General features: G+C 30.1%; 1 protein-coding gene across 5 annotated transcripts; it reads right to left on the reverse strand.

Moving 5' to 3' along the window:
* Nucleotides 1-121: 121 nt before the first annotated feature.
* Nucleotides 122-25,610, reverse strand: nwk (FCH and double SH3 domains nervous wreck). 5 transcript variants are annotated; one of them, XM_088187398.1, is made up of 19 exons: nucleotides 23,373-23,497; nucleotides 17,566-17,694; nucleotides 17,387-17,472; nucleotides 16,520-16,664; nucleotides 16,221-16,357; nucleotides 14,800-14,953; nucleotides 10,035-10,262; nucleotides 8,589-8,774; nucleotides 8,026-8,259; nucleotides 7,632-7,731; nucleotides 7,052-7,224; nucleotides 6,820-6,972; nucleotides 4,971-4,997; nucleotides 3,623-3,913; nucleotides 3,449-3,562; nucleotides 1,219-1,372; nucleotides 940-1,149; nucleotides 691-728; nucleotides 122-622 (listed from the first exon to the last, which is right to left on the reverse strand). In XM_088187398.1, the coding sequence occupies exons 1-19, from the start codon at nucleotides 23,391-23,393 to the stop codon at nucleotides 248-250; spliced, it is 2,955 nt and encodes a 984-aa protein (XP_088043524.1). In that variant the 5' UTR covers nucleotides 23,394-23,497; the 3' UTR covers nucleotides 122-247. The 5 variants fall into 5 exon arrangements, with proteins under 5 accessions (XP_088043524.1, XP_088043523.1, XP_088043522.1 ...); XM_088187397.1 differs by having other exon boundaries at nucleotides 17,566-17,709; nucleotides 23,373-23,481; XM_088187396.1 differs by lacking the exons at nucleotides 4,971-4,997; nucleotides 23,373-23,497 and adding an exon at nucleotides 25,476-25,610 and having other exon boundaries at nucleotides 17,566-17,709.
* Nucleotides 25,611-26,406: the final 796 nt, after the last annotated feature.

A 26,406-nucleotide genomic window follows, 5' to 3' on the forward strand; every position in this document is an offset into this window, starting at 1 on the left:
TGTATAAGAGTATGTGTTTTTATTGCTATTTTTAATTCTTTGAAAAAGTCATTGAACGAAATCATTCTTCATTCTTTAATTCACCTCACCCTGACTATGATAGTAGCATCATAAGTAGTGATTTTTCTTTGACTAACATACATATGCATACACGGACACATACACCTGTGTGCACTTGAAAAAGTTCTTCTCATCCACTGTTTATTAATTTGCTTAAAAATCTACGAACAATGATGATCTAACATGCCTAAGCGTTGGATTCCTTCAGATCTTGAAGTCTAGCTAATTGATCGGGCTCCAATTCGTCTGGTATGCTAGCTCTTCCGCCTTGGACCTGCTTCGGCGGGGATTCTGGGGATTCTAGATCTTCTGCAAATTCTTCTAGGTCCTCTAGCTGCGATGGCTCTACGGTCTTTTTCTCTACTGTGACCCCATCTTCTTCTACTTCTCCTTCGGCAGTTTCATCGGCAGGAGGGAATTGTCGGTCAGGTTCTTCTGTCATAGGTGTAGCCGCCGTGATGACTATCTGAGCCACCCCGAGACCAAAATCTGATTCGGCTGGCGGTAATGCTTTCTTTTTTAATGGTGCTTCCACCTTTGGCGGTATAATAATTTCTGGCTCCTATTCATTAATAATAAAAAAAACAACATTAGAATCGATAGTCAATTAAGGTATTATTGAAAATTTACCTCATCATCTTCTTCGATTAACGTTGGCACTTCATCCACTGAGCGTTTAAAGAAATTTATGCCGCATTAAAACATATTTTATGTACATTATGAATAGGAATTTAAGATTGCTCTTCTTCAAATAATGATACAGTATTGCCACAAATAAAATACAATGTAGTTTATTTTAAATTTTAATCAAAAGCTGACATATGTTGCACTAGATCCTGTGTTTTCGATACGCGATTACTTTTGTAAATAAACAATTACCTGTAATTGCCACAGCCGGCACTTTCGAGTACTGGAATTGAGAACCGTAATGTTCCTGTTGATCGCGACTCAATTCCATATTGAATCCGTTTTCTGGTGGCGGTGGTGGTGGCATATCAGGTGGTGGCATTTCTGGGGGTGGCATAGATGGAGGAGGCATATCTGGTGGTTCATCGCTCGATTTCGGCGGCTTCTTTACTTCTGAATAGACTGCAATTCAAAGAAAAAGTTATAGTATATTCGATGGACATGCTTGATAAAGATGAAGAAAGCACTAACTAGCTCCGTTTAGATCTGGTGCTTGGTCGAAGCACGGAGTTGGTTGTGTAACTACAACTTCTGCCGGTGCCAGGTTGAATCCTGGTGGTGTAAAAACTGGCGGTGCAGAACTCGGTGGTGTCCAGTCCTCCCCTCCGCTCAGTGGTTCTCCATTCTTAAATAAACATAACACACAATCACAATCGACAAAGTTTCTCTTGTAAAGTAGTTTGTTGAGCTGCGACAAGAAAGTTAGGTCCTTAACAAAACTACATAAAATAACACACAAGCTGTGCCAAACTTATTATAGGAGAGGCGCTTAATGAAATATTGAAACTATATAGTTATTATACACACAGAGTACGCTCGGGATAAGGATGCCGGTTTGTTATTGTGTGCGTGTACATGTATATGAGAAGGAGAAGCGATGTATCGTGTACTTCATTGTCTCGCTTTCTCTTTTAAGGACAGTCGCTGATTCGTCAACGCTGGTATTCGTCATTAAAGTACAGTGTGGCACAGAAGTTCGATCTTCTATAGTGATTTATTTTAAATAAATTTGTGTTGATATTGGTTTAGCCCAGATATGCCCACTGTCCCATGGGTAGGTCACTAAACTCGTGCCACTGTTTTTTATTTATAAATGAAATTTTAAGAGGGCATATCTGGGTTAATTGATATCAAGGCTTCAAATATACACTGTAAATTATTCGTTCTCTAACTCGTGGATTAAAATATTTTAATTATTTTTCCATTAATCCGTACGTTGTTGGTTTTTTTACACTATTCTCTGTAAGGTTTAAAAAAATATTATTCTTATCTTTGTGCCAATGATAATTTTTTAATTTATTCAATGGACTCTAATGATTTAATAGAGTCGTCGAGCCATTAAACAATCTGCGAATAATTTCTTTCCCCATTTTATATCTTTTTGCTTTTGAAGAATAGCTAAAGACTTCATTATTTTTTTGACTAGTGAAAGATTTTGAATTTTGCAAATATTTAATTAATGACATCAATGTCTGGTTTCTTCGGTTGTATAATATATTTTTAATTGTCCGTTGAAATTTCCAACTTAGCTCAGATGTATGTATGTTAAATAAACATATATTTTCTTTTAAAATAAAAAAATAAAATATTCTGAGCGAAATTGTTTTGAGCCACACAGTTCACGCACACGATAACAAACCGGAACCCTTATCCCGAGCGTACTCTACAATGGCATGACAAATAAAATGGATTTTGTAAAAAAAAAAATCAAATTTCAGTTACATATTGCATAAAGGAGACTATTCGATTTGTATCGATTTTAGTTAATATAATATTAGTAACATCTAGAGCACTGAATGAATGAGTTACGGTAAATACGCAGTTTAAAATGTGATTTTATTATATGAAGTTGAAATGACAAAAAGCACAAATTTGTGCACTCGGTATTTAATATGTTAACATATCGAATACCGTGTGCACACATTTAATTAACATTTTCGGAGATAAACGTCTACGAAGCAACTGTAAAATTGACAGACTTGATAAAACATGAAAAAACAACATTAAATACAATAAACACCAACTTCGAGACAAAATGAAAGAAGCTTTTAAAAATCTGTGTATACACTGCCTTGAAATGATTTTTTTTACAAAAGTTTTGAACCTCTGTAATTTCGGATATCGCTTTTTTTTAAATTATTTTAGTTAATAATATATTTAAAACATCTTTGGCTAGAGCACTAAATAAATAATTATTATGAATTGATAAATTAACTTAAAAAGTGCAAGATTTCTGAAACGCACAAATTTGTGCACACGGTATTCAATATGTTAAGGCGTAAAAGATAACATTTAAAATAAAATATATTTTTGCTACAATCGTCTGTCAAAATTAAAAATAGGATTTAACTCAATAAATATTAGTCATGTCGTAAAAATTATAAAAAAAAACAATTTTGTAGAAAAGGGTGGTTTTGCAGTTCTCGGTGATAAAGATACTGTTTTTAAATTTTTCTCAAGTCGTAATTAAATGGCTTTTACAATAGATAAATTATAGAAATCTAGCTTTTATTATTTAATTACAGAAGTGCTTTATAATATAATCTAATATGTCAGAAACAATATGTGAAAAAAAAAAACATTTTTCTTTTACTTTTCATTCATGTTTAAAATGTGAATTGCAAGAAATTTTGCAATCGCCATTTTATATTATATAAAACGTTAATGATATGTAGTTATGAATTGAAAGATTGAAACTAACCTTATCACATTCTTCGACCACCAAAGATGGGAAATTTCCTTTGCTTCCGTCCAGCTCCCCACACCACCAACCATCGTCGACATCATGAGCGCATTTGTTGATGATGCGAATAATCTATATTAAAAACAGTTTGTAATACTATTTCTTCTTAATAAAAATACGCATATAATTCACCTGTCCTTCTTCGAAAGTCAGTTCATCGGAAGCTGTCGCATTGTAGTCGTACAGAGCGCAACAATACAGCACGTCTCCGTTGGTAATAGGCGTTGAGATGGATCCAGTGGTGCTGTCTGGAGCTCTCTGTTGCTGCTGTTCTTGCTGTATCTGCTGCTGCTGCTGCGCCAGAGGAACTGATATGACGGAGATTTGATCTGGAGACTGTCCGGGATCTGCGTCTTCTCCGTCCACGGTGTAGTCGACGGAAGAGAAAGATATTTGGGTTACCAATCCTGGGGTGGTGGCAGTCTGGTTACGAACAAAAACATCTCATTAACAAAAATAATTTCAACTTGATTCGGTCTACAAATTATCTCAGAAAAAACGATTCTAACTTGGATATTATTAAGACATAATAATAACTTCATAAGATGCATATTTTTAAAGAACTCTTCATCAAAAACATTTTTATGATTGAAAATGATATTTTTAATTAATTTATAGCTGTGTTTTACTTATTATGATTAAAAATCAAGATTGTGTTTATATTATATTATATTATTATTATTCGCAGTAAGGAAAGTTAGATAATAAATGGTTCTAACCGTTTCGTCTGATTACATTAGATTTAATTACATATTTATATAAACATATATCATTCGCTAAATGGTGATTTTAACTATGATGTCGGTGAGTTCTTCGACCGTTAAAGTGATATATTTTTAATGATTGGTTTAGTTTTATTTTTAACTCATTCACTAACATTCTACAGCAAATTATAAAATATTTTATTATATCAAATATACTGCAAATTAAATTAAATGTCTAAGGATTAGGGATTCCTTCATCTTATCAATAAAAATAATCATAAACATTTTGTATGACAAGATGACATTTTATTGATTTTTTTTGTATAAAATAAATATATAAAAATAATGCTTGATCATAAAAGCGATAAAAAAAGAACGAATGCCTATTTTTTCAAAATAATTTTTTCCTCACGATCTACAATACAGTAGCATGCAATGTAACATTCCAACATATATACATATAAGGAACATTTTATATGCTTGTAAATTGCAAAAAATTAATAATGTTTATGTTATTTTTTATATTAATATTAATATCAATGCTTTTTTTAGAACAGTTTTGAGTGAAACTTGAGCCAAAACTAATGATGAAAAAGCAACTTCAATAATTCACTCAAAATATAAATAAAATTAATTTTCCAGAGAGGTATTAAAAATAAGTTGTGTGTGATAAACTAGCGATAATGCATTGGTGATTTTATAAATATACGATATATGTAGATATGATTTATATCGACAGAGAAACAGGCAGTTTGAGGGATACAGACAACACCGACCTGATCACTTGCTTCCGTAGCAAACTCCTGTAAAATAAATACATTGAGGGGCATCCAAGACACAAAGGTAGTTTTTTTAATAAAATAAAATCTAAAAGAGATAAGTAAACAATTATGAAAAATATAGTGCAAGGGTACACTACAATAGCAAAAGTTAAGATAGGGTAAGAGCATTAAAAAAGCATTAACACTCAATTTTATGCAATAAGAAAATAAATTGTAAAATAAGGATTAGTTAAAATAGTTTATTTAAATTTTATTATATGTTGCATAAATTTTAAATTATTTATTTATAATAATGTTATAATTGTGGATATGTAAAAAATGTTCGAACGATTCAATAGCCGCAATCAACAAGATTTGTGTAAAACGTTTTTATTGCTTATTAATCGATATTTTTTCAGTGAATTGATCCGATAACATTTTCAAATCTGCTTTAAACATTCATTAAAAAGTAGTTTTTTAAATATTTTACGCATTCGAGAAACATTTATGTGTGCACACTTGGACCGAAATTCGCAGAATTCGTTTGTTGCACGAAACAAAATACGCCTAAAGTTTTTTTTATACATCATCATTAATTGAAAATAAGCTCTAATAATTTGATTGATCATTAACAATATTTTAAATATCATTAATAAAACTATTTCCTTGAATTTTTAGACCACAATGAATACTGCAGTTTGGAATAGTAAAAGATGGAACAACAAGGCATGTTATAATTATTGCAATAAAGTGTTAACAAACAAGAAATACTTACACTAAGGTTCTCAACCGAATATTCGAATTATTCGCCCGATATATGAATATTAAAATAATTGACCAAATTAATATTGAATGAAATTTAAACAAGTTTTAAAATGAAACAATTTATATACTTAAGCAACACTTCGTTCTTTCTCTCAATATATATGAGTGACTAGTGCCGCTCCAAAATCCATGCTCATTTATGCGCCTTTATTTTGTTTCGATAAGAAACGCTTTTTCTCAACAAAAAAAATCTTGAAAAAAATCTCAAAAATTGTGAATAGAATGTTTATCGGTGAAGAAGAGGGGGGGGGGAAGAGATGACAATTTTTTTAAATATTGTGATATATTATATTACTGTAAATTGAGTTGAAACATTTTTTACATATATTACGAGTGACGAGCGTTATTATCATAATATGTACAAAATACTTACCATTTTAAGTTATATCATATAGTTTTACGTTAAATCACTATTTGCGTGAGATTGCGTGCTATTGAATTTATCCACAGGGTGTTTCGAAAATTGTTTTGTTTCATTGTCATATAGTTGAAACATGTTTTTAAGATAACTGAACCGTTGATTTAAAAAACACATTAGTCACATTGGCGATTTTACATTTTGATATATGTTCTCGCGAATATTGTATGTAATTGAGGTGTAACGCGTATAAATTTTTTGTCGTGATATTTCGGCTGGATCACACGAGCCATCGTCACACGAAGACTTCCGACGCGAACAACCTCAATTACGCACAATTCAGATAAAATCAATTCTTGCAACTATAAATTTAATTCAGCGTTTTGTCACATTTGTTTGTTATCTGGAACGCCACGCATGCAAAAAGTATCTTTTTAGATTTTTATTTTACTGCCTAATGATTAGTATATGCTTTGTAGACACTGTACTGTTTTTTCTATTAGACTCACTCAAATTTGTGACTTGTATTTTTTATAAATCATCGGTTCAATTCTGATGAAATGAAGCGCTTCACCTTACATTCGTTTTCGATATTTTTGTAATATAAAGGGATAGAGATTTTAGGTTACGTCAAAGAGAACGGAAAAAAAAATAGAAAACCAAGAAGAAAATTTTGATTACCTGTTCTTCCCTATCGACATCGAGATAGTTGTGAGGCACGAAGCCTTCCTGCCCTTTATAGTTTCTAGCCCTAAGCCAACCATCTCCATCCCCTTCACCGATAACTTCCAGCTGCTCACTCTCCACTATGGTCAGTTCGTCCGGATGTTGTGCCTAAATGATAATGATAACGACTACTGTGAGCGAAGCGTTGCGTTTGTAACTAATTGCCAGTAGTAGCGCAAACAGTTACCGTGTACGAATAAATCGCGGTACACTTGTACGTTGGAGTTTTTTCTTCCTCTTCGGTGTCCGACGGTTGAGCTCCGCTGTCATCACCGCCGTGAACTCCCCAGTCCACGCTGGTTGGATCTTCCCAGCCGGCAGTCAGTTGCTCTATGCGTTTTCTTTCAGTTTCCAACATAGCTAAAAATGATTTGTAAAAAAATCAGGTTGGTGCAAATGAAATGTCGGATATTTACAGATTTGAGAATTAAAAATAATCTTAACGTTAATGTCCTAAAAAAAGTACTTTATTTTTATTAACCTGCTAGATTTTTTTAGTGTTTTTGATTTTTAAATAACGTTTAGAAGTAATGAGAGTCAGATATGAACATTATGTTAATGTTATGGTTTATTAAAAAAAATTAGTTCTTGGGTTCTTTGCACTAATCCATTTGCATTCCAAGTTGCGATATTTGTATTTTGATCATTAGTTCATTTTTGTTATTGGATTAAATTTACAAAATTTAAATATCTTATGTAACGTTTGCTACATCAACGGAAAGGGTTTGAAATTAAAAAAAATATATATATTTGATAATGCGACTTACCATCGACTTCGACGTCCGGTACTTCCTCTTCTTCTACTACCGGTTGAGGTTCCGGTTCTGCATTATCGCTGTCGTAGAAAGAATCTGAGCTTGGATGATCCTGAAATGAATAATAATAATATAAAAAGAATCTTAAAGATACGAAAAATAATCTATATTTATCATGCTGTCATTGTGGCTTCTAAACATAAAAAAATATTTTAAAAATTGTATTTAACATTTAAAATTCACACGAAATGTTAAATTGTACCGATGAATATTTAATAAAATGATTTTTGATCATCCCAAAAAAAATATTCTAGCTCTTCATAATCTTTTACTTTGTATTGTAAAAAATCCAGAAATACTTTATTGTAACATATTGGCATTTTTCAACGTAAATTATAATATTTACCGCCATTCCAGAAGCATCTGTGCGTACGCTTAGTGAAGAGCCGCTCCTAGGCAAGTCGTGGACAGAAAGTGCCTCAGCTTCTTGCAACCATTCGTCGACGTTGACTCCGCCGTTCCTGAGGCACTCAATCCTGGCCTCCGCTTTCATCTTGGAAGTTTCAGCTCTTCTTATAGTTTGACGCATATCATCTATTTTTGTCTCGATGTCAGGTCCATTAGGCTCATTGGGATCAGACTGAATATGATAATTTTCCGTTATAAACAAATCCATAAAAATAATAAACAATACCAGAATTGCTGTAAAAGTTATTAATAACACTGGTAAAACTATCTATCACTGTGGGCTCACTCAATTTATAAAATACCTACTATATGCATAATCAATTATAACACTCAAATATTTCTTCTGACTATATTTACAAAAACGCGTCTCTAAAGCTATCATTATTTGTGTATAGTCATGATAAGTAGATGCTTTTAAAACAAATGGTCAAAAAAATGGTTTGGTTTAGTTATAAAAAAACACAATGTAGGAGGTTTTAATAAAATATTTAGCATAGATACCTTTTGCCCAGAATCTCTGAGGGCTTGTAGCAATTGCAGTTTTCTCGTACCCTCGCGAATACAGTTGTTGTCTCTGGCGATACGAGTTGCCCAACGTTTTGCTTCTCCAGATAAGGTAGCTGCAGCACTCTCCTGCTCCGTTGTCACCTGATCTATGGGGTCATTGTCGCAAGGTTCGTATTCATACTGGAATAGAAAATAAGGAAAAGTATTTATTTATTTATTTTTTGTCACAAGACATGACAAGACTATGAAGATATTCAGCTTTTTTTATTTCTAAAAACTAATGTGACAACCCTGTAATTATGTATTTAATTCGTCTACATTAATTTTGCTTAAGCCTATTTTCACATTTTCTTTTAAATGCTATGTGACAACCCTGGCATATTGATTATATATCTGTATTAAACTACTTTATATGTATTTACAATATTTAATTGCAATATTTTGTAATGTGACAACCATTGTTTTGTTCTTATTTATGCAGTTTTTCAATTTTATTTTTACAATATTTTATTTAAATATTTTTTTCTATGTGACAACCCTAGAATTTTGTTTTAATACGTCTGTATTATTGTCTGTATTATACGTATATATTTATATGTGTATTTTACTGTGTAAATGACAGAAAAATGACGTATTGTATATTTATTTTATATGTCGTTATCATATTCCATCAATACATTTAAAAAATAAGTTTCTATTGAGTTGTTTTTGCTGGAAATTTCTCGGCCTGTAGTGCACGGACGTACTAACAGTTTGCGGCATTCAAAAGGTTAAGCGCATGTATTATTAGAATATATATTTTGAAAATGAAATTAAAAAATATTATTCAATTGTTTGGGTAAATAAGACCATTAACAATTTAGGACAATTTTTTTAATTAACTTACTTAAAAGTGTTAATAAATACTTTAAATATAAACAGGTAAATCATTTGAGCGTTTTTTATGGAGGGGGGGGGGGAGCATGTTCCTGGCGTCTCATAAATGGAACAAGGTTGTAAATAATCTTAGGACTTAAAATAGTGAATAAGTACCTGGAATGTACGAACCATGTTCCAAACGAAAAAATTACAAAATAATATATATTTATGTATAGTACATATAAAATTGTTTTGCTTTAATGGATTTTAAGAATCATATGAGTTAAATGGTGGCCAGCACCATTGATGAAGACCCGGAATTCACTTTTCAAAACATGTCAAACGGAATCGCGTCTATTTCCTGTCTTATGCTTTCTTTCGAATCATAATGACCATTGCTAACATGGATTATTTGTACTAAAAAATAAATTTAATATTCTATATGCAGTCATTCACAATTTTTTGTCTGGTGATGCGGGCAATAAGATTCAAAAGGTTGGAAACCCCCGCTCCTTCAAAAATATTGAAAAAAAAATCCCACACTTAGAACAGCTTTAAATGTATATTATAAAAAATATTTACTTGGATGTGTTGCTTCAGAACAGGATAATAGAGGTAACAACACTGGAGGTTGTACTCCCTGGTGAGCTGCTGAGCTTGGTCGCGGATCTTTCCGAAAGAGTGTTGAGTAGCCGAACAGGTGAGCAGTTCAGTTCTCCCCATGAGGGTTAGGTATTCTGCTACCCTTTCGTATACAGCGGCTTCCATCGTAGACATGCAACCCTGAAGGTCCACCAAGAAGTATCGGTTCTGAAAAAAAACAAACAATTTTTAAGTTATTGTAAATTAAATGAGATTAATACAGATTGCGCGAAGAAGGGACAGAACGAATCAGTTTGGTCCTTGGAAATTTAGTCGCAATGGATCGCTTTACCGTGGAATAACGCGTGTCGTGAAAGAAGAGTTTTTCTTGACCAAATATGAGCGTATTTACTCAACTCCTAGTACTCTCAATTTATTGTTGATCCTCTTTTTAAGCAGTCAATGTGAATGATGAAAATAACACCGTTTCGACTGTTCCTTTGTCTCTGGAGTATAGTGTTGGATTTATGTTTCATCGACGGTTATGTATTAACGCAGAAACTCGTTAGGATTGCGAGGAAAAAGCGGTTGTGTTTATTCTACACTGTGAGCAAACGCGGCACGCATCTTACTTTTGCAAAATTGAAACCACTGAGCCATGTGATCGATGCGCACGCATCGAGCACTCAATATCATGGGTGGGTTTTGTCGATCATTTCCGGCGTAGTCACCTCAAGTGGACGTCCTGAACGATGTACGAACACATTTACACTCATTCACCCAACGCTGATGTTTTTTTCCGTTGTTTGAAAATAACAAAGGTTTGCTTCAATCGACTGTAATAATAAAATGACGCGATTGAATTGGCTGATAATTTTACATCAGTCTATTGACAGATTGTACTCTTATGTATATATAGAGACAAAGATACGCGAGCTAGGATTTTATTGTAGAATATATTTTTAAAGATATAAAGACCGATTATTTAATATAGAGATTTGCAGAATTATTTTACTCCTGAGACATATTATTAAAATTAAGATACACGAAAAATTTGCATTAAATGAACGAAATTAAAAGCCATCTTTTTTTATAAATCGAAAGCTGCCACTTCATAATACATAATCTTGCTATGTAATTATTTTTCTCAAAATCCAGTGGAACAGGTATAACGAAACCCACACTGTTGGTTCAGCAAAATGTTTTATATCTATAGTTGCCAATATACTTCGTTAATGTGTATTGGTTATGGTATGTAAAACAATAATATTTTAATAAAATATTAAAGACTGGTTTAAATACATAATCGATTGTCAAGCAAGAATTTTACTACGCAATGGCTTCTATACAAAGCTATTGCGAACAATCCATTCTGATTACGAAGCATCGGATGGAATTAAATTCCAGTGTGAAGCCCACTGCGAACGACCGTGTTGAGATTATGCTGAATAATGCTTGTCTCTGGTGCTTTAAGATTAAATAATCTCAACCATATAAAGCAGTACATTTTTAAAGAATTAATTATGAATTTATATCAGGTTTTAAGGTTGGAATATACATTGATTAATTTTGTATGCTAAAATAATAAATTGGATAACTCAACAATCAATAGTTTTTTTCAGATTAAATTGAATCAAAATATCTAGATACATATTCAAAGTTATTCAAGTTGCTTTGATGATGATGAAAATTACAAAATAAGGCAGTAGTTTTAAATAAAAATAGATTTATCAGTTGTGCAAGAAATATTCAATATAAGTATTTATATATACATAAGTTAAAAAATAATATGTTTTCAGAGTATTTCAATAAGTATTTAATAATAAATAAAGATGTAGAAGTAGAGACAATTTAAGGATAGTTAGGTATAAGAAAACGAGTACGGCCAGGGGAATAATAATAATAATATACAACAATCCACAAAAATAAAAATGTAGCGGGCTTCCAAAATGGAATAAAGAAACTTTTTTGTACATTAAGAAATAAATTATAATATTAGGTATTTTTTAAAATTTTATAATTATATTTATATTATGAATTACATGTATTTATGCTTAGTGTAAAAATGAGATATATTAGCTAAAAATATAATAAAATATAATATTTTTCACCCATTTTTTTAATTGTTTCTTTTACATTGACACAATGCAAGGTGCAACATTTCTCAAGAATATTTATATTAAAAAAGAAGGTCACACCCCAAATCTAAGCTACATAAGACCACGCCAATGATAAGCCTGAATTTGGTTTCAGATAATACAGCCTGCAAAGTTAAAGTCCCAGATTTCTTTTTGTTCCAAGTATTAGTTTAACCGAGATGAATTTCAAGATATCAGTGGTTCAACGTAAATTTGACATGAATTGATTCAATTTAATTATAGAACTAGAACCAAAACTTTTAAGAGATGGTCTTGCAGTCTCTAAGATGCTATTTTTGGCTCAGTATCAGACGCCATTATTGTAGTGTTGTCACCAAATAAAATACAACATCGGTCCAAGAAATCTGCACTGAAGCACACAATTTAATATATGGAACAGTTTTTGATTATTTATCTGATCTTAATTTGGAAGCTTCTTTCAAATATGATTATTAAGAAAATGTTGCGTGAAATCAATCTCTTATTTTTTTAAATAGTCCAGAGTACCACACTTTGGCAAAAGCCTGGTTTATATATATTTATCTAAGAATTCGGCTGAGCAATATTTTTTATTCCCAAAGTCATCAACATTGCATTTATTGTTGAATGATTATTTCTATAACTAAAGTTATGATTTGCTATGCAGTTATATTAACCGGTAACAGTATTTCTTTTAAATGGCTCAAAAACATCTTGCACTGACCCATCCTTCCCTATGCAGTGTTATAAAAATCTGCAGTGGTTGTAAAATATTTTTAAATTTTCCTACAGATTTAATTTTTAGGATGAGAATTCACAAAACACATATTTACGAATTAACTCGGGCATCGTATCTTTTTTTTTTCGTAATCGTATTTTTTCTTATTATTTTTATATAACTGGTAAGGTACTTATTGCTCTATATGAAGCAATATTGTCTGTTTTTAGTAAAATAATATTTAAACTAGATATAATTGGGTTGTAAAGGAGTTAAATCTAAAAACTAAGTTGAATATGATGGGCAATAAAATGATTTTTTTTAGTATTCATTAATTATATAATAATCACTAATTCCAACTTTCGACTAAATCGAACCCTAGGTCTTTCATGTATTAGTCACCGACGTATACTACTGTTATCGTATGTATATACATACGTATGTACACACATGAAATGTACCACCAACAATTTACCGCCAGCAATTAATCGCGATTTATAGCCTAAAAATGATCACTACCATATTTAATCGCCAGGCAATATAAATAATTTAATAATTATTTAATTAAAAAATTTAAAATAAGGTGCAATTTAAAGTTTAAAAAAATATTTTTTTCTAATCAATACGTATTTTAAGAACTTTAAATTATATGCTGTTTATTAAAATATTGATGAAACTCAATTAGACAGCTATAAAACGTCCATGTGTTGTTCAAACCCAAACGTTAGGTTAGGTTTGGGTTTGAACGCCACATAGAAGTTTCGGAAGTTTTCGGTGTTCAAACCCAAAGATAGGTTAGGTTTATTCATTTTTTTTTATTCTTTACCTAACTTTGGGGTTGAACACCAAATGAACGTTTCGCAACTGTTACAGTGAAATTATATTTTGAATAATATGAGGTTAATTATAATATATCAAACAATTTATAAAATACTGTATTTATTCACTGCGAAGATGATCCGCGGATGATTTAAAATATGCTAGAGATCATTTGTAGACTATAAATTGTTTATATGATTAATTGACGCGGCGGCAAACTGCTAGCAATTAATTGCTGGCAGTGAATAGCGGGCAATAAATTTTCATAGACTCCATACATTATATTCATATTCAGATATGCATAATTTTAATCAGAACTGTAACTTATTATAACTCAAATATTCGCATGTATTTGTGTTGACAAATTAAAAAAAAATTTACCATAAAGATTAGATCTCTACAATAAATACTATTTGTGTTATTGAAACTCTTCTGCTTAGACTATACAATCAAAAAAATATTTTAATTCTATTAAAATTCTACTAAAGTTAATTTTGAACAGAGCTGAGTTGTATGGCTTTATAATATTTATAATCATGAATTTTAAAAGTAGAAAAAGTTAAATTTCGGTATAAAAATTTCTGCAGTTTTTTTTGTAACATTAAATACTATAGAGAAATTAATGATTCAATAATTTAATTACATTTTTTTCACTGTGAAACTATTTTAATGATATTTAAAGTGCGAAACAGCAGTGACATACTTCCATGAACTATCTAGTTTTTATGGCTCTCTGAATTAATATTTTTATAAGTCAGTTTCATTATGAGTGTTAATAAAAATCCAACTCGGTTTATACATGTGATAACATTTTTGATCTACGTATTTTATTACCGCAATAAACATCACATTTAACATTAGCTTTCAAAAGTTAAAAGTCGTCTCGTCAGAGTTTAATTTTAAAATGTGAGCACTCTTCACTTCCAACTTTTCGGTAATAAAGTTTGCGTTAAAACTTTACACGAAGATTTTAACGGCTAAAGTTTTAAAAGTCACGCGATATTTATTCAATACCTCGAAGGTGATTTTAAAATAAACACACGTACAGAACGTTATGTGATTTACCCTTCGGGAAAAACGAATGAGATTATATAAAATAAAATAAAAATACCTGATGAGCATTTGCAGCCGCCAAGCTCAGCAGATAGTCGTTTCTGGCTCCCGTTGATTTTTCTTCAAGAGCGTCTCTTCTGGAAGATACCTTGGCGCTGTTCTTCTGCAGCGAAGTGATTGACTGGAAGAAAGATCCTTTTTTCTTTTTTAACCTGAAATCATTCGACATTACTTAACGGCTTCGGCGGCTCCCGTATATTATATTTATTTAAATTAACATATATCGCTCAATGATGCATTTATATTATACATAAAAAGCATGAGCGATCAATTTAGACATACAAAAATATTTTATTATGAGTAGCACCACAATAATAAACAGAACTAAATAAAAAATAATATCATCATAGAAGATAATAATTACTTAATCTCAGTGTTTGCTGTATGAAATACATTATTTTTATATGATTAAAAAAAATATTTTATTATTATTGCATCGCAATAATCGCAATTGTTATATAAAAACTAATAAATTTTAATAACTCTCATGAACTACATTTAATTTGTAATATATAGCAATTGAAAAAACTAATAATTATAATTTATAAAAATATTTAGCTCATGATCTTTAGATTGATAAATATGTTAAAAAATACAGAAACTATATTGTGCTAATTTAATCGAATTTAAACATGGTCATGAATTATCTGAATTAAAGTTACAGATAATTCATGACCATGGCTGGAGCATCGCAGCCGAAATATAGAAATAAAGTTAGTGAAAATCGCGATGAATCCCGAGATTCCAAAAATATTAATACTCGCCTCTAAAAAGTTTTATATATATATAAAACTCACAAATATAAATAATATATTGTTTATCCATCGCTCGGCTACACATTTTTCTAATATATAATTTATATAATACTATATATTTATTTATAAAATATAGCAATGACAGTAAACTCTACATTTAACTGCTAATAAAGGATCGATATTCAATTAATTAGTGAATACAATAACTAGAGCACAAGTAAATATTATATATACACCCAATGACTAAAATAAATACAATTTTATAAAACTAAAGGTGTTCCTTGTAGCATTAAAATATTATTATAGTTAATTAATAACTCAAACTATTTTTTGGTCTTAACCTTAATATACTAATTTTGCAAACTATTTTACATTATTAACTATATTTATAAATACATATATACGCTGCAAAATTAATTTAGTAAAACGCTTCTACTATTATTAAAAATCGCTCATTATATAAAATAATATTTATATTATATTAATATTATTTACGCATAGTTGTGATCGATATATAAGCATTCTTAGAGTTTCGTTCAATTCTAAGTATTAAAATATGATCTTATTTATTTTTTTTAATATTTTATTTTAATGCATATATATTTTTTTATGTACGTTAATTTTTTTATATTTTTATATGTTAGTTAAATAAATGAAAACGAACTTTTCTTCAATATCTTTGGCCTTGTCGCGTACGTCGTGCGCCGAATGTTCTTCGTCGAAGTACAGCTTTTTGGTCTTGTCTACGTCTTGAACACAAGTCTGGAGCTCCTTGTGGACTATCATCAGATGATCAGAGCACTGCATAATAAAAATACATATTTTGAATGATTTATCCCCAAGAAAATTGCAAGAAAATCGCGCGAAATGTCCTGGCAATGTTTCAAGTGGAACGCCATGGCATGAGCGAGCGATATATATATTATTTATATTAGATAGTTATAGCGCAAACAAGACGAAGACCTTTTTGGACGAAGTCAGCTTGTGAGCTCTCAAAGCCTTGGCTTCATCAGCTATCTGCTGTTGGAACACTTCTACGGCGGCCAATCTAGCCCTGGCCAACTTCTCGTTCTCCTCCAAGACAGTCCTCCATACACTCCACATATTCCTAAGATAAAAAATCAATACTATTACATATATACTATTATAATGTATCTATTTATTATTATTGAGACACCAGATTGAAATTAATTTAATATTTAAACTACTATTTTTTAACATTTGTGATCATGGCAGGAGTGTCACTGTCGAAATATATATAAAAAAATCATTAGTTTTCATCGCGATAATCCCGGAATTTAAATACTCGCTTTTGAAATTTTGTGACCATGGCAGGATCATCAATGCCGAAATATCGAACTGTAAGTTCTCACCGCTTCACATTATTTTTAGTTTGATCATAAAGAAACACATTAAATCATTTAATTCGATGCCCAATTTTATAAAAGCAGAGATATTACTTGTGTATAAAAATAATACAAATTAAATTATGTATATAAATACATATAAATTGAATTTCGTTTAATTTGTAAATGACTTTCGTCATTATTCATACTTTAACTAGTCAATATCTAAACATTTTCTTGTATATAAAAATTATATAAAATAAATTGAGTACTTCCTTAACTCCTTGGTGGTATTTAAACTAATCAATAACGGCTCAAATGACTCATACCTAACAAGTGTTTATTTATTAATCGTCTCTATGTGTTGTGTGAATTAAAAATAAATATAGATATATCAGTACTTTGTGTATGTGACGTAATCAAACGTGTTTGATATCAAATCTAATCAGTAGATTTTTTTTTAATACAATACGAAATCACTTACCATTTTTCTTCACCGCCGTCCATTTTAATATCTGGAATGTTGGGATTCTTCTTATTGAGATAGGCTGAAGATATTTTTAGAAGAGCCTGTGAGAATTATAATACATTAACTTTAGTTAGTGCTACTTTTTAAATACAATAATTTTTTTTTTAAAAACAACTAAATATGTATTTATTCACCTCAGAATAAGATTTTTCTATGGCGGATCTCTTAATGGTGAATTGACGAATGTCTTCGAGCAGATCGCACTCATGTTGATTCTTCGCCTGGAGCTTTGTAATTTGCTCACTGTGCAAATTCTTCAGAAACTTCGCATAGTTACCCTAGTATAAAAATAAGACATCAATATTTTCTTTTAAATTAAAAGAGAGTACACGATAAAGGACTTTAATAACCCACGAAGTATTATTTTATTATTAATTAATTAATTAACAAATACCGTATTTATATTATTAGCATAATTAATAAATAATATAATACTTCATGCTTAAATTACATATTATATATATTATCTATAAATTGTATCGTTGATAATTAAATATTTTTAGTCGTTTTTATTATTGAAAATGTTGCAGTTATACAAAATTTTTAATACAGAATTGTTCTAAAAATATTTATTTAACGTTTCAAATAACAACTATTTTATAGTACTATACTTTTACCACTCCTTTTTATCTTTGATTATCTGAAGAAATGGGTGTGCGCTGAAATCAGACATATGTAGAACAGTAAATACATTATTTTTTATTGATTCATTACGATGACTTAATTATAAATATACTAGTATTGAACATGTTGAAAAATTAACTAAGAATAGATGTATAATATGATAGTATAAAGTAGCAATTGATTTATTAATCGTGAAAAATTAATGGCTGGAACGCTAGCACTTTCAAAATGCAGACGAAGTAACTTTGAATCAAAGCCTACGACACTTTCTGCTAATGAAATTATGGAATTAACTAAGAGGTGAGAAAGGGTTATATCTATAGAAAATATTTATATTTTAAATCATTAAAATAAGGGAGTGTCTTTTATGTTTCGTTAAAAATGGCAGTCATTTATAGATTCGTATAAATCTTACGGATTATAATAAGTTTGCTCAAAGAAACCTATTCCAAAATAATGTGGATAGTAAATTTTATTTTAAAAATAGACTAAATTTTATTATACAATAAAAAATACACATTAAAATCTTTAATGATACAATGTAAAATATTAAACTTGAATCACTTTAAAGATTAAATATATTATAATATATTGCTAAAGTTATACCTTTACATTTTTAACTGTTTATTAAAATCTGCATTTTGAGCCTTATAGATAACAATGTATAAGAATAATCGCAAAAAATGATTGAAAATATTTTTTGTTACTATGTATACTTTTATAATAAAGTCCATTTTTACCTCGGGACCAGATTTTATTCCAGACTACATTCTGAAAGGATGCAAGTCTGGTATTTTACAGCCTCTAAAATTTATATTTAATTTAATTTTGAGATCCTCTTGTTTTCCAGAATTGTGGAAATGTTCAAAAGTCACTCCGATTCATAAAAAGGGTCCCAAATCTCAGATTGACAATTACAGGCCAATAGCTTTGATCTCATCACCTGCAAAATTATTTGAAATTGTTTTGCATAAATACATTTTTAATCATTGCAGGTGTATGCTTCTCGACCAACAACATGGTTTCCGTAAATCTCGATCCACTGTCACTAATCTAATGGTTTTTTCTAACTATATGTGTACAAGTGGACGTCGTATACACAGACTTTGAAAAAGCATTTGATAAAGTTAACCATGCTTTACTTGTAAAAAAGTTATCTAATTTCGGGTTTTCTGAAGATCTCATAAATCTATTCTCAAATTACTTGACCAATAGATATCAATTCGTCAAGTATAATAACTCCTTTTCAGAACGATATAAGACCCCTACTGGAGTACCTCAAGGATCCAATTTGGGTCCATTGTTGTTTTTATTGTTCATTAATGACATAGAAACAGCAATAGAGCATTCAGATTTTTTATTATATGCAGATGACTTGAAAATTTACATGAAAATGAATTCGATTTCTGATTCCCTTGACCTACAGGAGGATCTCAACTCTATATGGAAATGGGCTTGCTATAACCAATTGCCTTTCAGTGTAAAGAAATGTCACACAATTTCATTTTCAAGGTCGTTAACGCCGGCAAAATATTCATACCATCTAGGCGGATATTTTCTGGAAAGGTTTTCTTCAACTAAGGATTTAGGAGTGACTTTCGAAGAACGTTGGAAATTTAGCCAGCACATTGCAGAGACTCATAGCAAATCCTTAAAAATGCTCGGTTTTATCTTGAGAAATGCGCGTTACTTCAGGAATACTTTAGTACTGCGCACTCTTTATGATACTCTAGTCCGCAGCATACTAGAAACTAGCTCCATCATTTGGATCCCAGGCGTAATGAATCAATGTAATGAATTGAAGCTGGAAAAAGTACAACGTAAATTTCTTCGATATTTTTACTTGAAGGAATACGGGTATTATCCGTTCTTGTTTCCCAGTGCTTTTATTTTGGGAGCCCTGGGATACGTTTCTTTGTCGACTCGCAGAAGTGTTTATGTAATTAAACACTTCTGGAAATTGCTCAAGGGCATCGTAGACAATCCTTCAGTGCTCGAGCAGCTTCAAATGTGGGCTCCTGAAGGTGGATATAGTTCTCGGTCGCGTCCACTATTCTTGCCTGTTAAGTGTAGAACTGGAGCACTTGCCAACTCTTCTCTGGCCAAGGCCATTTATCTGCTCAATTCTGTCCATAGTAATATTGACATTTTCTCTTGCACTTATGGAGTTTTGGTTCAATTCGTATGGGACAATGCACACCTGTTGAGGTGATTTGTGTCTGTTGTTTTGTCTTGTTTATATTTGTATGTATTATGATGTATTAGTACTTTTGACTATCGTGACGAATTAGGTTTGCCTGTCGGGTCACGATGGTTATAATTTTAATAAATAAATAAATAAATATGTACATTTATTATTTGCCTTGAATTAACTGATTTTATGTAAATTATTACATTTATATTTTTTTTAATAATGATTTTACTAAAATATGAAATTTATAGTACATGATACAAGTCGTATAAGAGTTTAAAACGTCATTTTCATTATTATATGTAACTTTTTTTTAAGAATAAATAGTAACTTTATCATAAATTGAAAACAGAAAAGAGAATCAGACAAAAAAATACACTTCTAAATGCTGCGAGGGATTGCAAAGTATATTGATTATTTTGCGACTAAATCTAATAGAAGAGCATGTATGATTGATTAAAATATATTTTTAAGACTGCTTTAAACATATAAAAATATTCTAGATATAAAGAAAGTCATAAGTTGTTGCACTTTTTAAATCGCATCTGAGCGAGAATCGCGTGTAATCTTTGTCCCTGGAAATTTAGTCGCAATGGATCACTTCACGAGGGAACAATGCGCGTTCTGCATAAATCAGTTTAAAAAAAAAATTAATTAAATCGTGTGTTATTATAACAGAGAAATAAGCGCGTCTTTTTTGTGATAGGGATGGCTGGCGAAGTGAAAACAAAAGCCTGTATTACATACATGAATTTATACGTATTTGTCTCCATTCAGACATATTTTTACCTAAATAGTCTAAGGAATATGCTTCACTAAACTTTGGTGTTAAATATTAGCAATAAGTAAGTCTCAATAATTATATTTAAATAAAACACGTATTTAAAAAAAATACGCGGAATGTTTTTGTAGAAAGTAAGTAAGTTTTATCTGGTTTTCGTTTTGCTATACAAACTAAAGAGCTATAAGTTTTTGCACTTTTGTGAGAAGAGAGGTGCGCGGACGACAGCACGCGGAAGCTCGATCCCTGGAAATTTAGTCGCAATGGATCACTTCACGAGGGAACAACGCGCATTATGCGTAAATCAGCTTTAAAAAAAGCACAATTTTTTTAGAAAATTAATTTAATTAAATCGTGTGTTATTAGATTCAACGCTAATCAAAAAATAACTTAAAAAAATTCCATGCGCTAGTCACTCAATAAAATTGTTGAATTAAACCTTTATGCATTTAGCTAATTTGTCGTTGTCAATGAATATTTATTCTTTTCATCCTCCACAAAGAGATAGACAGTTTAAAAATCATATATGAAACTCCAGTCGAAAGTGACTAAATATAAAGTGCCAAAGTCACAGAAGATATTTTATAAAGTTGTAGTAATGTCACTGATGAATTTGTGTTTATGCTGCATTTCTGAAAACTAGTGTGCTATGCCATTTTCACAAGAACAATAAAATAATTCAGAGATTAGATCTGTTATTTGATACTTGTGCGAGTTTCATAGATCTAGACAAAACCACATTGGCAAATATTGATTACAGAACTATCAAAAGATAATAATGAAACAGCAAAGAAATGACTGAAGCACATCTGTTCCCAATGTATTAGATAAACTCTTTTTAAGAATTAAATTCCTTTAATAGATATACTTAAAACCAATTTAAGTAGAATGCTATGTTTAATGATGTTGCAAAAATGTTTCTCTTTTTGCCAATATGACATTATCGAAGCAAGAAATTCAGAATATATAAGACAAAGATATAATCCTACAGAAAATAACTCTTTGTCTCATACAGAATTTAATGGTCAGTCTATTTCAAAACTTAAGAATTAAAAATGAATTTATTTTCACAATGTTCCAGGAGGATTTTATGCATTGAGAATGGCAAACTTTATTTCATAACATGTATTTTTATTCCAACATCAGGCTAAAATTAAAAGTTGACACTGCCATTGCCAGGTCATGGTCATATTATAAATACACACCAGACGTAAAAAAAGTTGACGATGGTCCGGAACCCACTAATCGAAATTACAAAAAAAAATATGATTTCATTTTTAACAGAATGTTCTGATGCAACTTGAGAACTAGAGAAAATAAAACTTTTTTTCAGAAGAACAGAAAGAAAATGAGCAATAAAATCAATTTATAATTAAAGGTGATATTCTATGTTATGTATTATTTTTTATTTAAGTACAAACTATGCATTAAATCTTTGTATAATACATACTTGAATAAATTAATATTTATTAGATGTATGTGGGGGACCATTGTATTTTCACCCGTCCTTTAAAACTAACTGTAATATTCCGAAAATTGCTCGAGTTTAAATTATGTTCGACTTAGGCGAAACTCTTCGGAGTCAATCAATCATATACATATTTTAAAGTTTCATAAGTTTTAATAATAATTTACTTTTTAATAAAATGAATAAGGAACAACAGACTTAATGACCCAATAAATACAGGCCTTGAACCTTTGAAGCGAAAAATCAATCAAGATTGATATCACCGAAATGGTGTAAATATACACATTAGCTACGTGTCACACAAATATAAAAAGCTATAAAAATATGCTTTCAGAATAATAAATGTAAAAGTAGATTCTATACATCACTAAAATAAAAAGAGAAATACATTAAGCAATTTTGATATAAAAATTATAATGTATAATAGATCATGTAACTCAGATTTTAACACTGAATAAAAATTAATTTAAAATATTTTATGAAATCTGCAAAATAATAATTTGGCAATATAGAAAAATTATGATTTTTAAAAAAAAAAACTCTGTGACATACAGTATAATTGCTTCATTTTCACACTATAGTAACGCATTATTATACATATCATATATATATATACATGTGCAAGTATTATATATATAGCACGCTCGTGTAACACACACTCGCGTGCAATCGATTCGACATTTTCAATTGACACGTTTTAATTGTTTTTTTTGTCTCCGATCGTCATTATATAATTTATTTTATTATATAATTTATTTCAGCGGACGGAAGGGTTATGAATGGAGGATCATAGGGCGGTGTCCCTGACGAATGTCTGTTCTTTCGATTGAGCAGGAGGTCCGAGTGTTTTAGTCTGTGGATCAAAGCGAATTCCTACCTTCCTCGGTGGGGGCTGCATGGCGGAGCGCTGTGTGGCGCTGGCGCGGCCGCCCGGCTACTGGCGCTTAGCTATCGACCGCGTGCGCCCCACGCGATACCCACCCTCTAGAGTTGCCAGTCGATAGGAGAGCTTTTCCGAGAGGGTTGAAAGTCAATTTTTCATAATTTTCCCGAAAATAATAATAGCCGTGTGGCCGCGCAGTGCAATATTTTCATTTAATTTAAAAAAAAATAATATTATCATTACCCTTCTGGGAAGAAACGTTTTTTTTTCAGCAAGAACCAATAAAAATCGTTCTCTTACTTTTACTCTAGATTCTAGAAGTAATATTAACTGAGCTATAACTTTTATTTGTAAAACTTCTTTAGACGATGATGATGCAAACTTTCATATTTTAGACTTTTCACCCAGAAGAAGAAGACCAAAATATATATAGTATTTCCTTATTTGCATTGTACTCTACCAGCAGATCAATAACAAAAAGAAAATTTAAAGATATGACAGATTTGTTATATTATATTGCAACAATTTACCATGAATATTTAAAAAATCTTAAGATCCTACTTCCAGAGAATAAAAAAAGATATTTTATAATCAAATACTTGAAGCAATATTAAAAATGTTAATTAATTACATCATTTACTTTTTAATTTGAATTAATGTAAATGATTTATATAGAAAATGATACCAATAAATTAAAGAGTACGAAATAAATTAACATAATAAAAAATATTTTATATTAATTTTTTTAAAAAATATTGAAAGCTTCTGTATTGATATAAAAAATCCATAAAAGCAAAATAATATATAATATATAAATATATAAAATAAAATAATGAAATTTATTAATAGAAAAGTGGTAAATTAAATTATTAAAACAAAGCAATAAAACATTGAGATTAAATGATTTTTTTCAAAAATTTAATATAAATACGGAAATATATGGAAAATTAAGTGTATACTAACAAGCTAACAAATGTGTTTTAAATGCACTCACTACTCAAAGGGTTAAATTCTAATCGTTAATCTTTAATTTAAGGACTTATTGTGGTAAAGACTGTGACTTACAATCTCCAGAGTAATTTTAATTATTCACAGAGTTCAGTGGCATCAATATTTGATGATTTATTTTTTATTTTTTTACAATTTTCCATCAATGCATCAGGCAAAAGCCTTATTAAACCACTGATGGTATTCAAAATTGTCTTGTCTATTATACAATTGAGCAATTCCACATCCATTTTGTTCAATATTATATATAGATTCATCACAACTTTCATTATTGAGTGGCTTTCGAGGGCTACTGATAATTCACGAGCTGAATTTTTCATTAATTTAAATCAATTTTCTTTGTAACCTCTGAAAAAGGCAAAAGAATGAAAGTTCTAAAACAAATTGCAAGCATTGTTTTGGCGTAATGGCAAACCAAACTGAGTACAAATCAGTTGTCAACTGTCAAATTGGAAAGGGTTAATTAGAAAAATAAAATTCTAAAAAAAACACCCTTTATAATCATATTTACGTACTGAAAACGTAGATGCAATCTAAATATGGATTTACAAAAGCGTGCTCCATATCGGTTGGATGGACAAAGTGCAATATGTGGAAGTTTTGCTGCGGATAAAGATAAGACCGAGAGGCTGGTAATAAATTCATAAGCGTATGATTCGTATCCAATATACAAAGAACTATTATATCGCAAGATTTAGATACTTGATACAATTTAGTTAACATTAACGTTATTGTATATTTTAATAAAATTTATTTTATTGTATGATAATTACAAAGAAGGTTTTGTATCATTCAGTCACGCAACAAAACAAACAAAGCTTAATCTGCTTATCATCTTAATCTTTTACTTGTTTATCTACTGTTTTATACTATACGGAATTATGAAACACCTGATCCAACCTAACCGTATATATATATATAATATAGTTACTAAAAATAAAATATCACAAATTGTGAACGATTACATAATATATTTTCGGCAATGAATTATTATAGTATGACCGAGCGTGTGTTATTATTTAATAATATCCACACACATAACTTTTTAGACTTTTATAGATATTATACAAAATGTTACTTCAAAAATACCTGTTGTTGATGAGTCCTTCTTCGTTTTCTTTTCACTTTAATCTTGTTTGCACTTTTTATTAACACCGCATTACTCATTTCACTTAAACTATTTTAATAATAAACTATAATATAATCAATAAAATTGTACTAAGCATACTAATGATATATATAGACTTGTGTCTGTCTGCATTGTAATGTATGTATACAAAACATAACTAAGCGATACATATAATATATTTTATTATATTTTAACTGATACTGTATCTTATTAAGATTTTACTAGATAACGGTTTACTATCAAGCAGTATTAAACTATTTACAACCTAAAGATTGATAAAATAGCTCACATTGTGTGAAAAATAAAAAAGTTTGTTTGATAACAAATCATTTTTTTTATATTATATAACTAAAATAAAGGTATTACACTTGTACTCAATCGTCAATACATTTTTTTTGTTATGGTTGTCATGTAACTCGATATTATTATTGCAGGCGTTACTATGGTGTCACGTTATTTATCTTTTGTCTATTCAAATTTATTAACATTTTCAAAATATTTTCGTGTATTTCCTCTCCCCTGCCGAGAGGGAAGGGGGAGGGGACAACTCTGGTAAAAATCAAAGCAAGAATATGTTCACAAAAAAAGGAAAAAAAAATAATCTGAACTATGCACTGATGTATTTAAGGTATATGTTCCTTCAGCCATTTTTATACGGAGCGGAACATTGCCTTCAAAATCGCCCAATTTCTAAGTAGTACTTTCACAATAAACATTATTATTCAAAGGAACAGATTGTAGATTTTGACGCGGCTCTATTTGTTTTAAAATTTCTTTGCAAATTATTGTTGTCTTTATTTATTTCTGAATATTTAAAAAATATTAGGCACGAGAGGAAATATTCAATAAATGTAAATTAGTAGCAGTAAATTTAAGTATTCGATCGAATTT

The sequence above is a fragment of the Plectrocnemia conspersa genome, unplaced genomic scaffold (assembly GCF_051122295.1).
Source record: "Plectrocnemia conspersa isolate PC_06_02 unplaced genomic scaffold, ASM5112229v1 ptg000006l, whole genome shotgun sequence".
NCBI classification, from domain to species: Eukaryota; Metazoa; Arthropoda; class Insecta; order Trichoptera; family Polycentropodidae; genus Plectrocnemia; species Plectrocnemia conspersa.

Coding starts and splice junctions, on each gene's coding strand:
- nwk (XM_088187396.1), bottom strand. CDS start 25,553: ATGAGTAATGCGGTGTTAATAAAAAGTGCAAACAAGATTAAAGTGAAA. Junction 10,263..14,799: donor CGGCTGCAAATGCTCATCAG/GTATTTTTATTT, acceptor GTTTTTTTTCAG/AACCGATACTTCTTGGTGGA. Junction 8,260..8,588: donor TCAGAGATTCTGGGCAAAAG/GTATCTATGCTA, acceptor TATCATATTCAG/TCTGATCCCAATGAGCCTAA.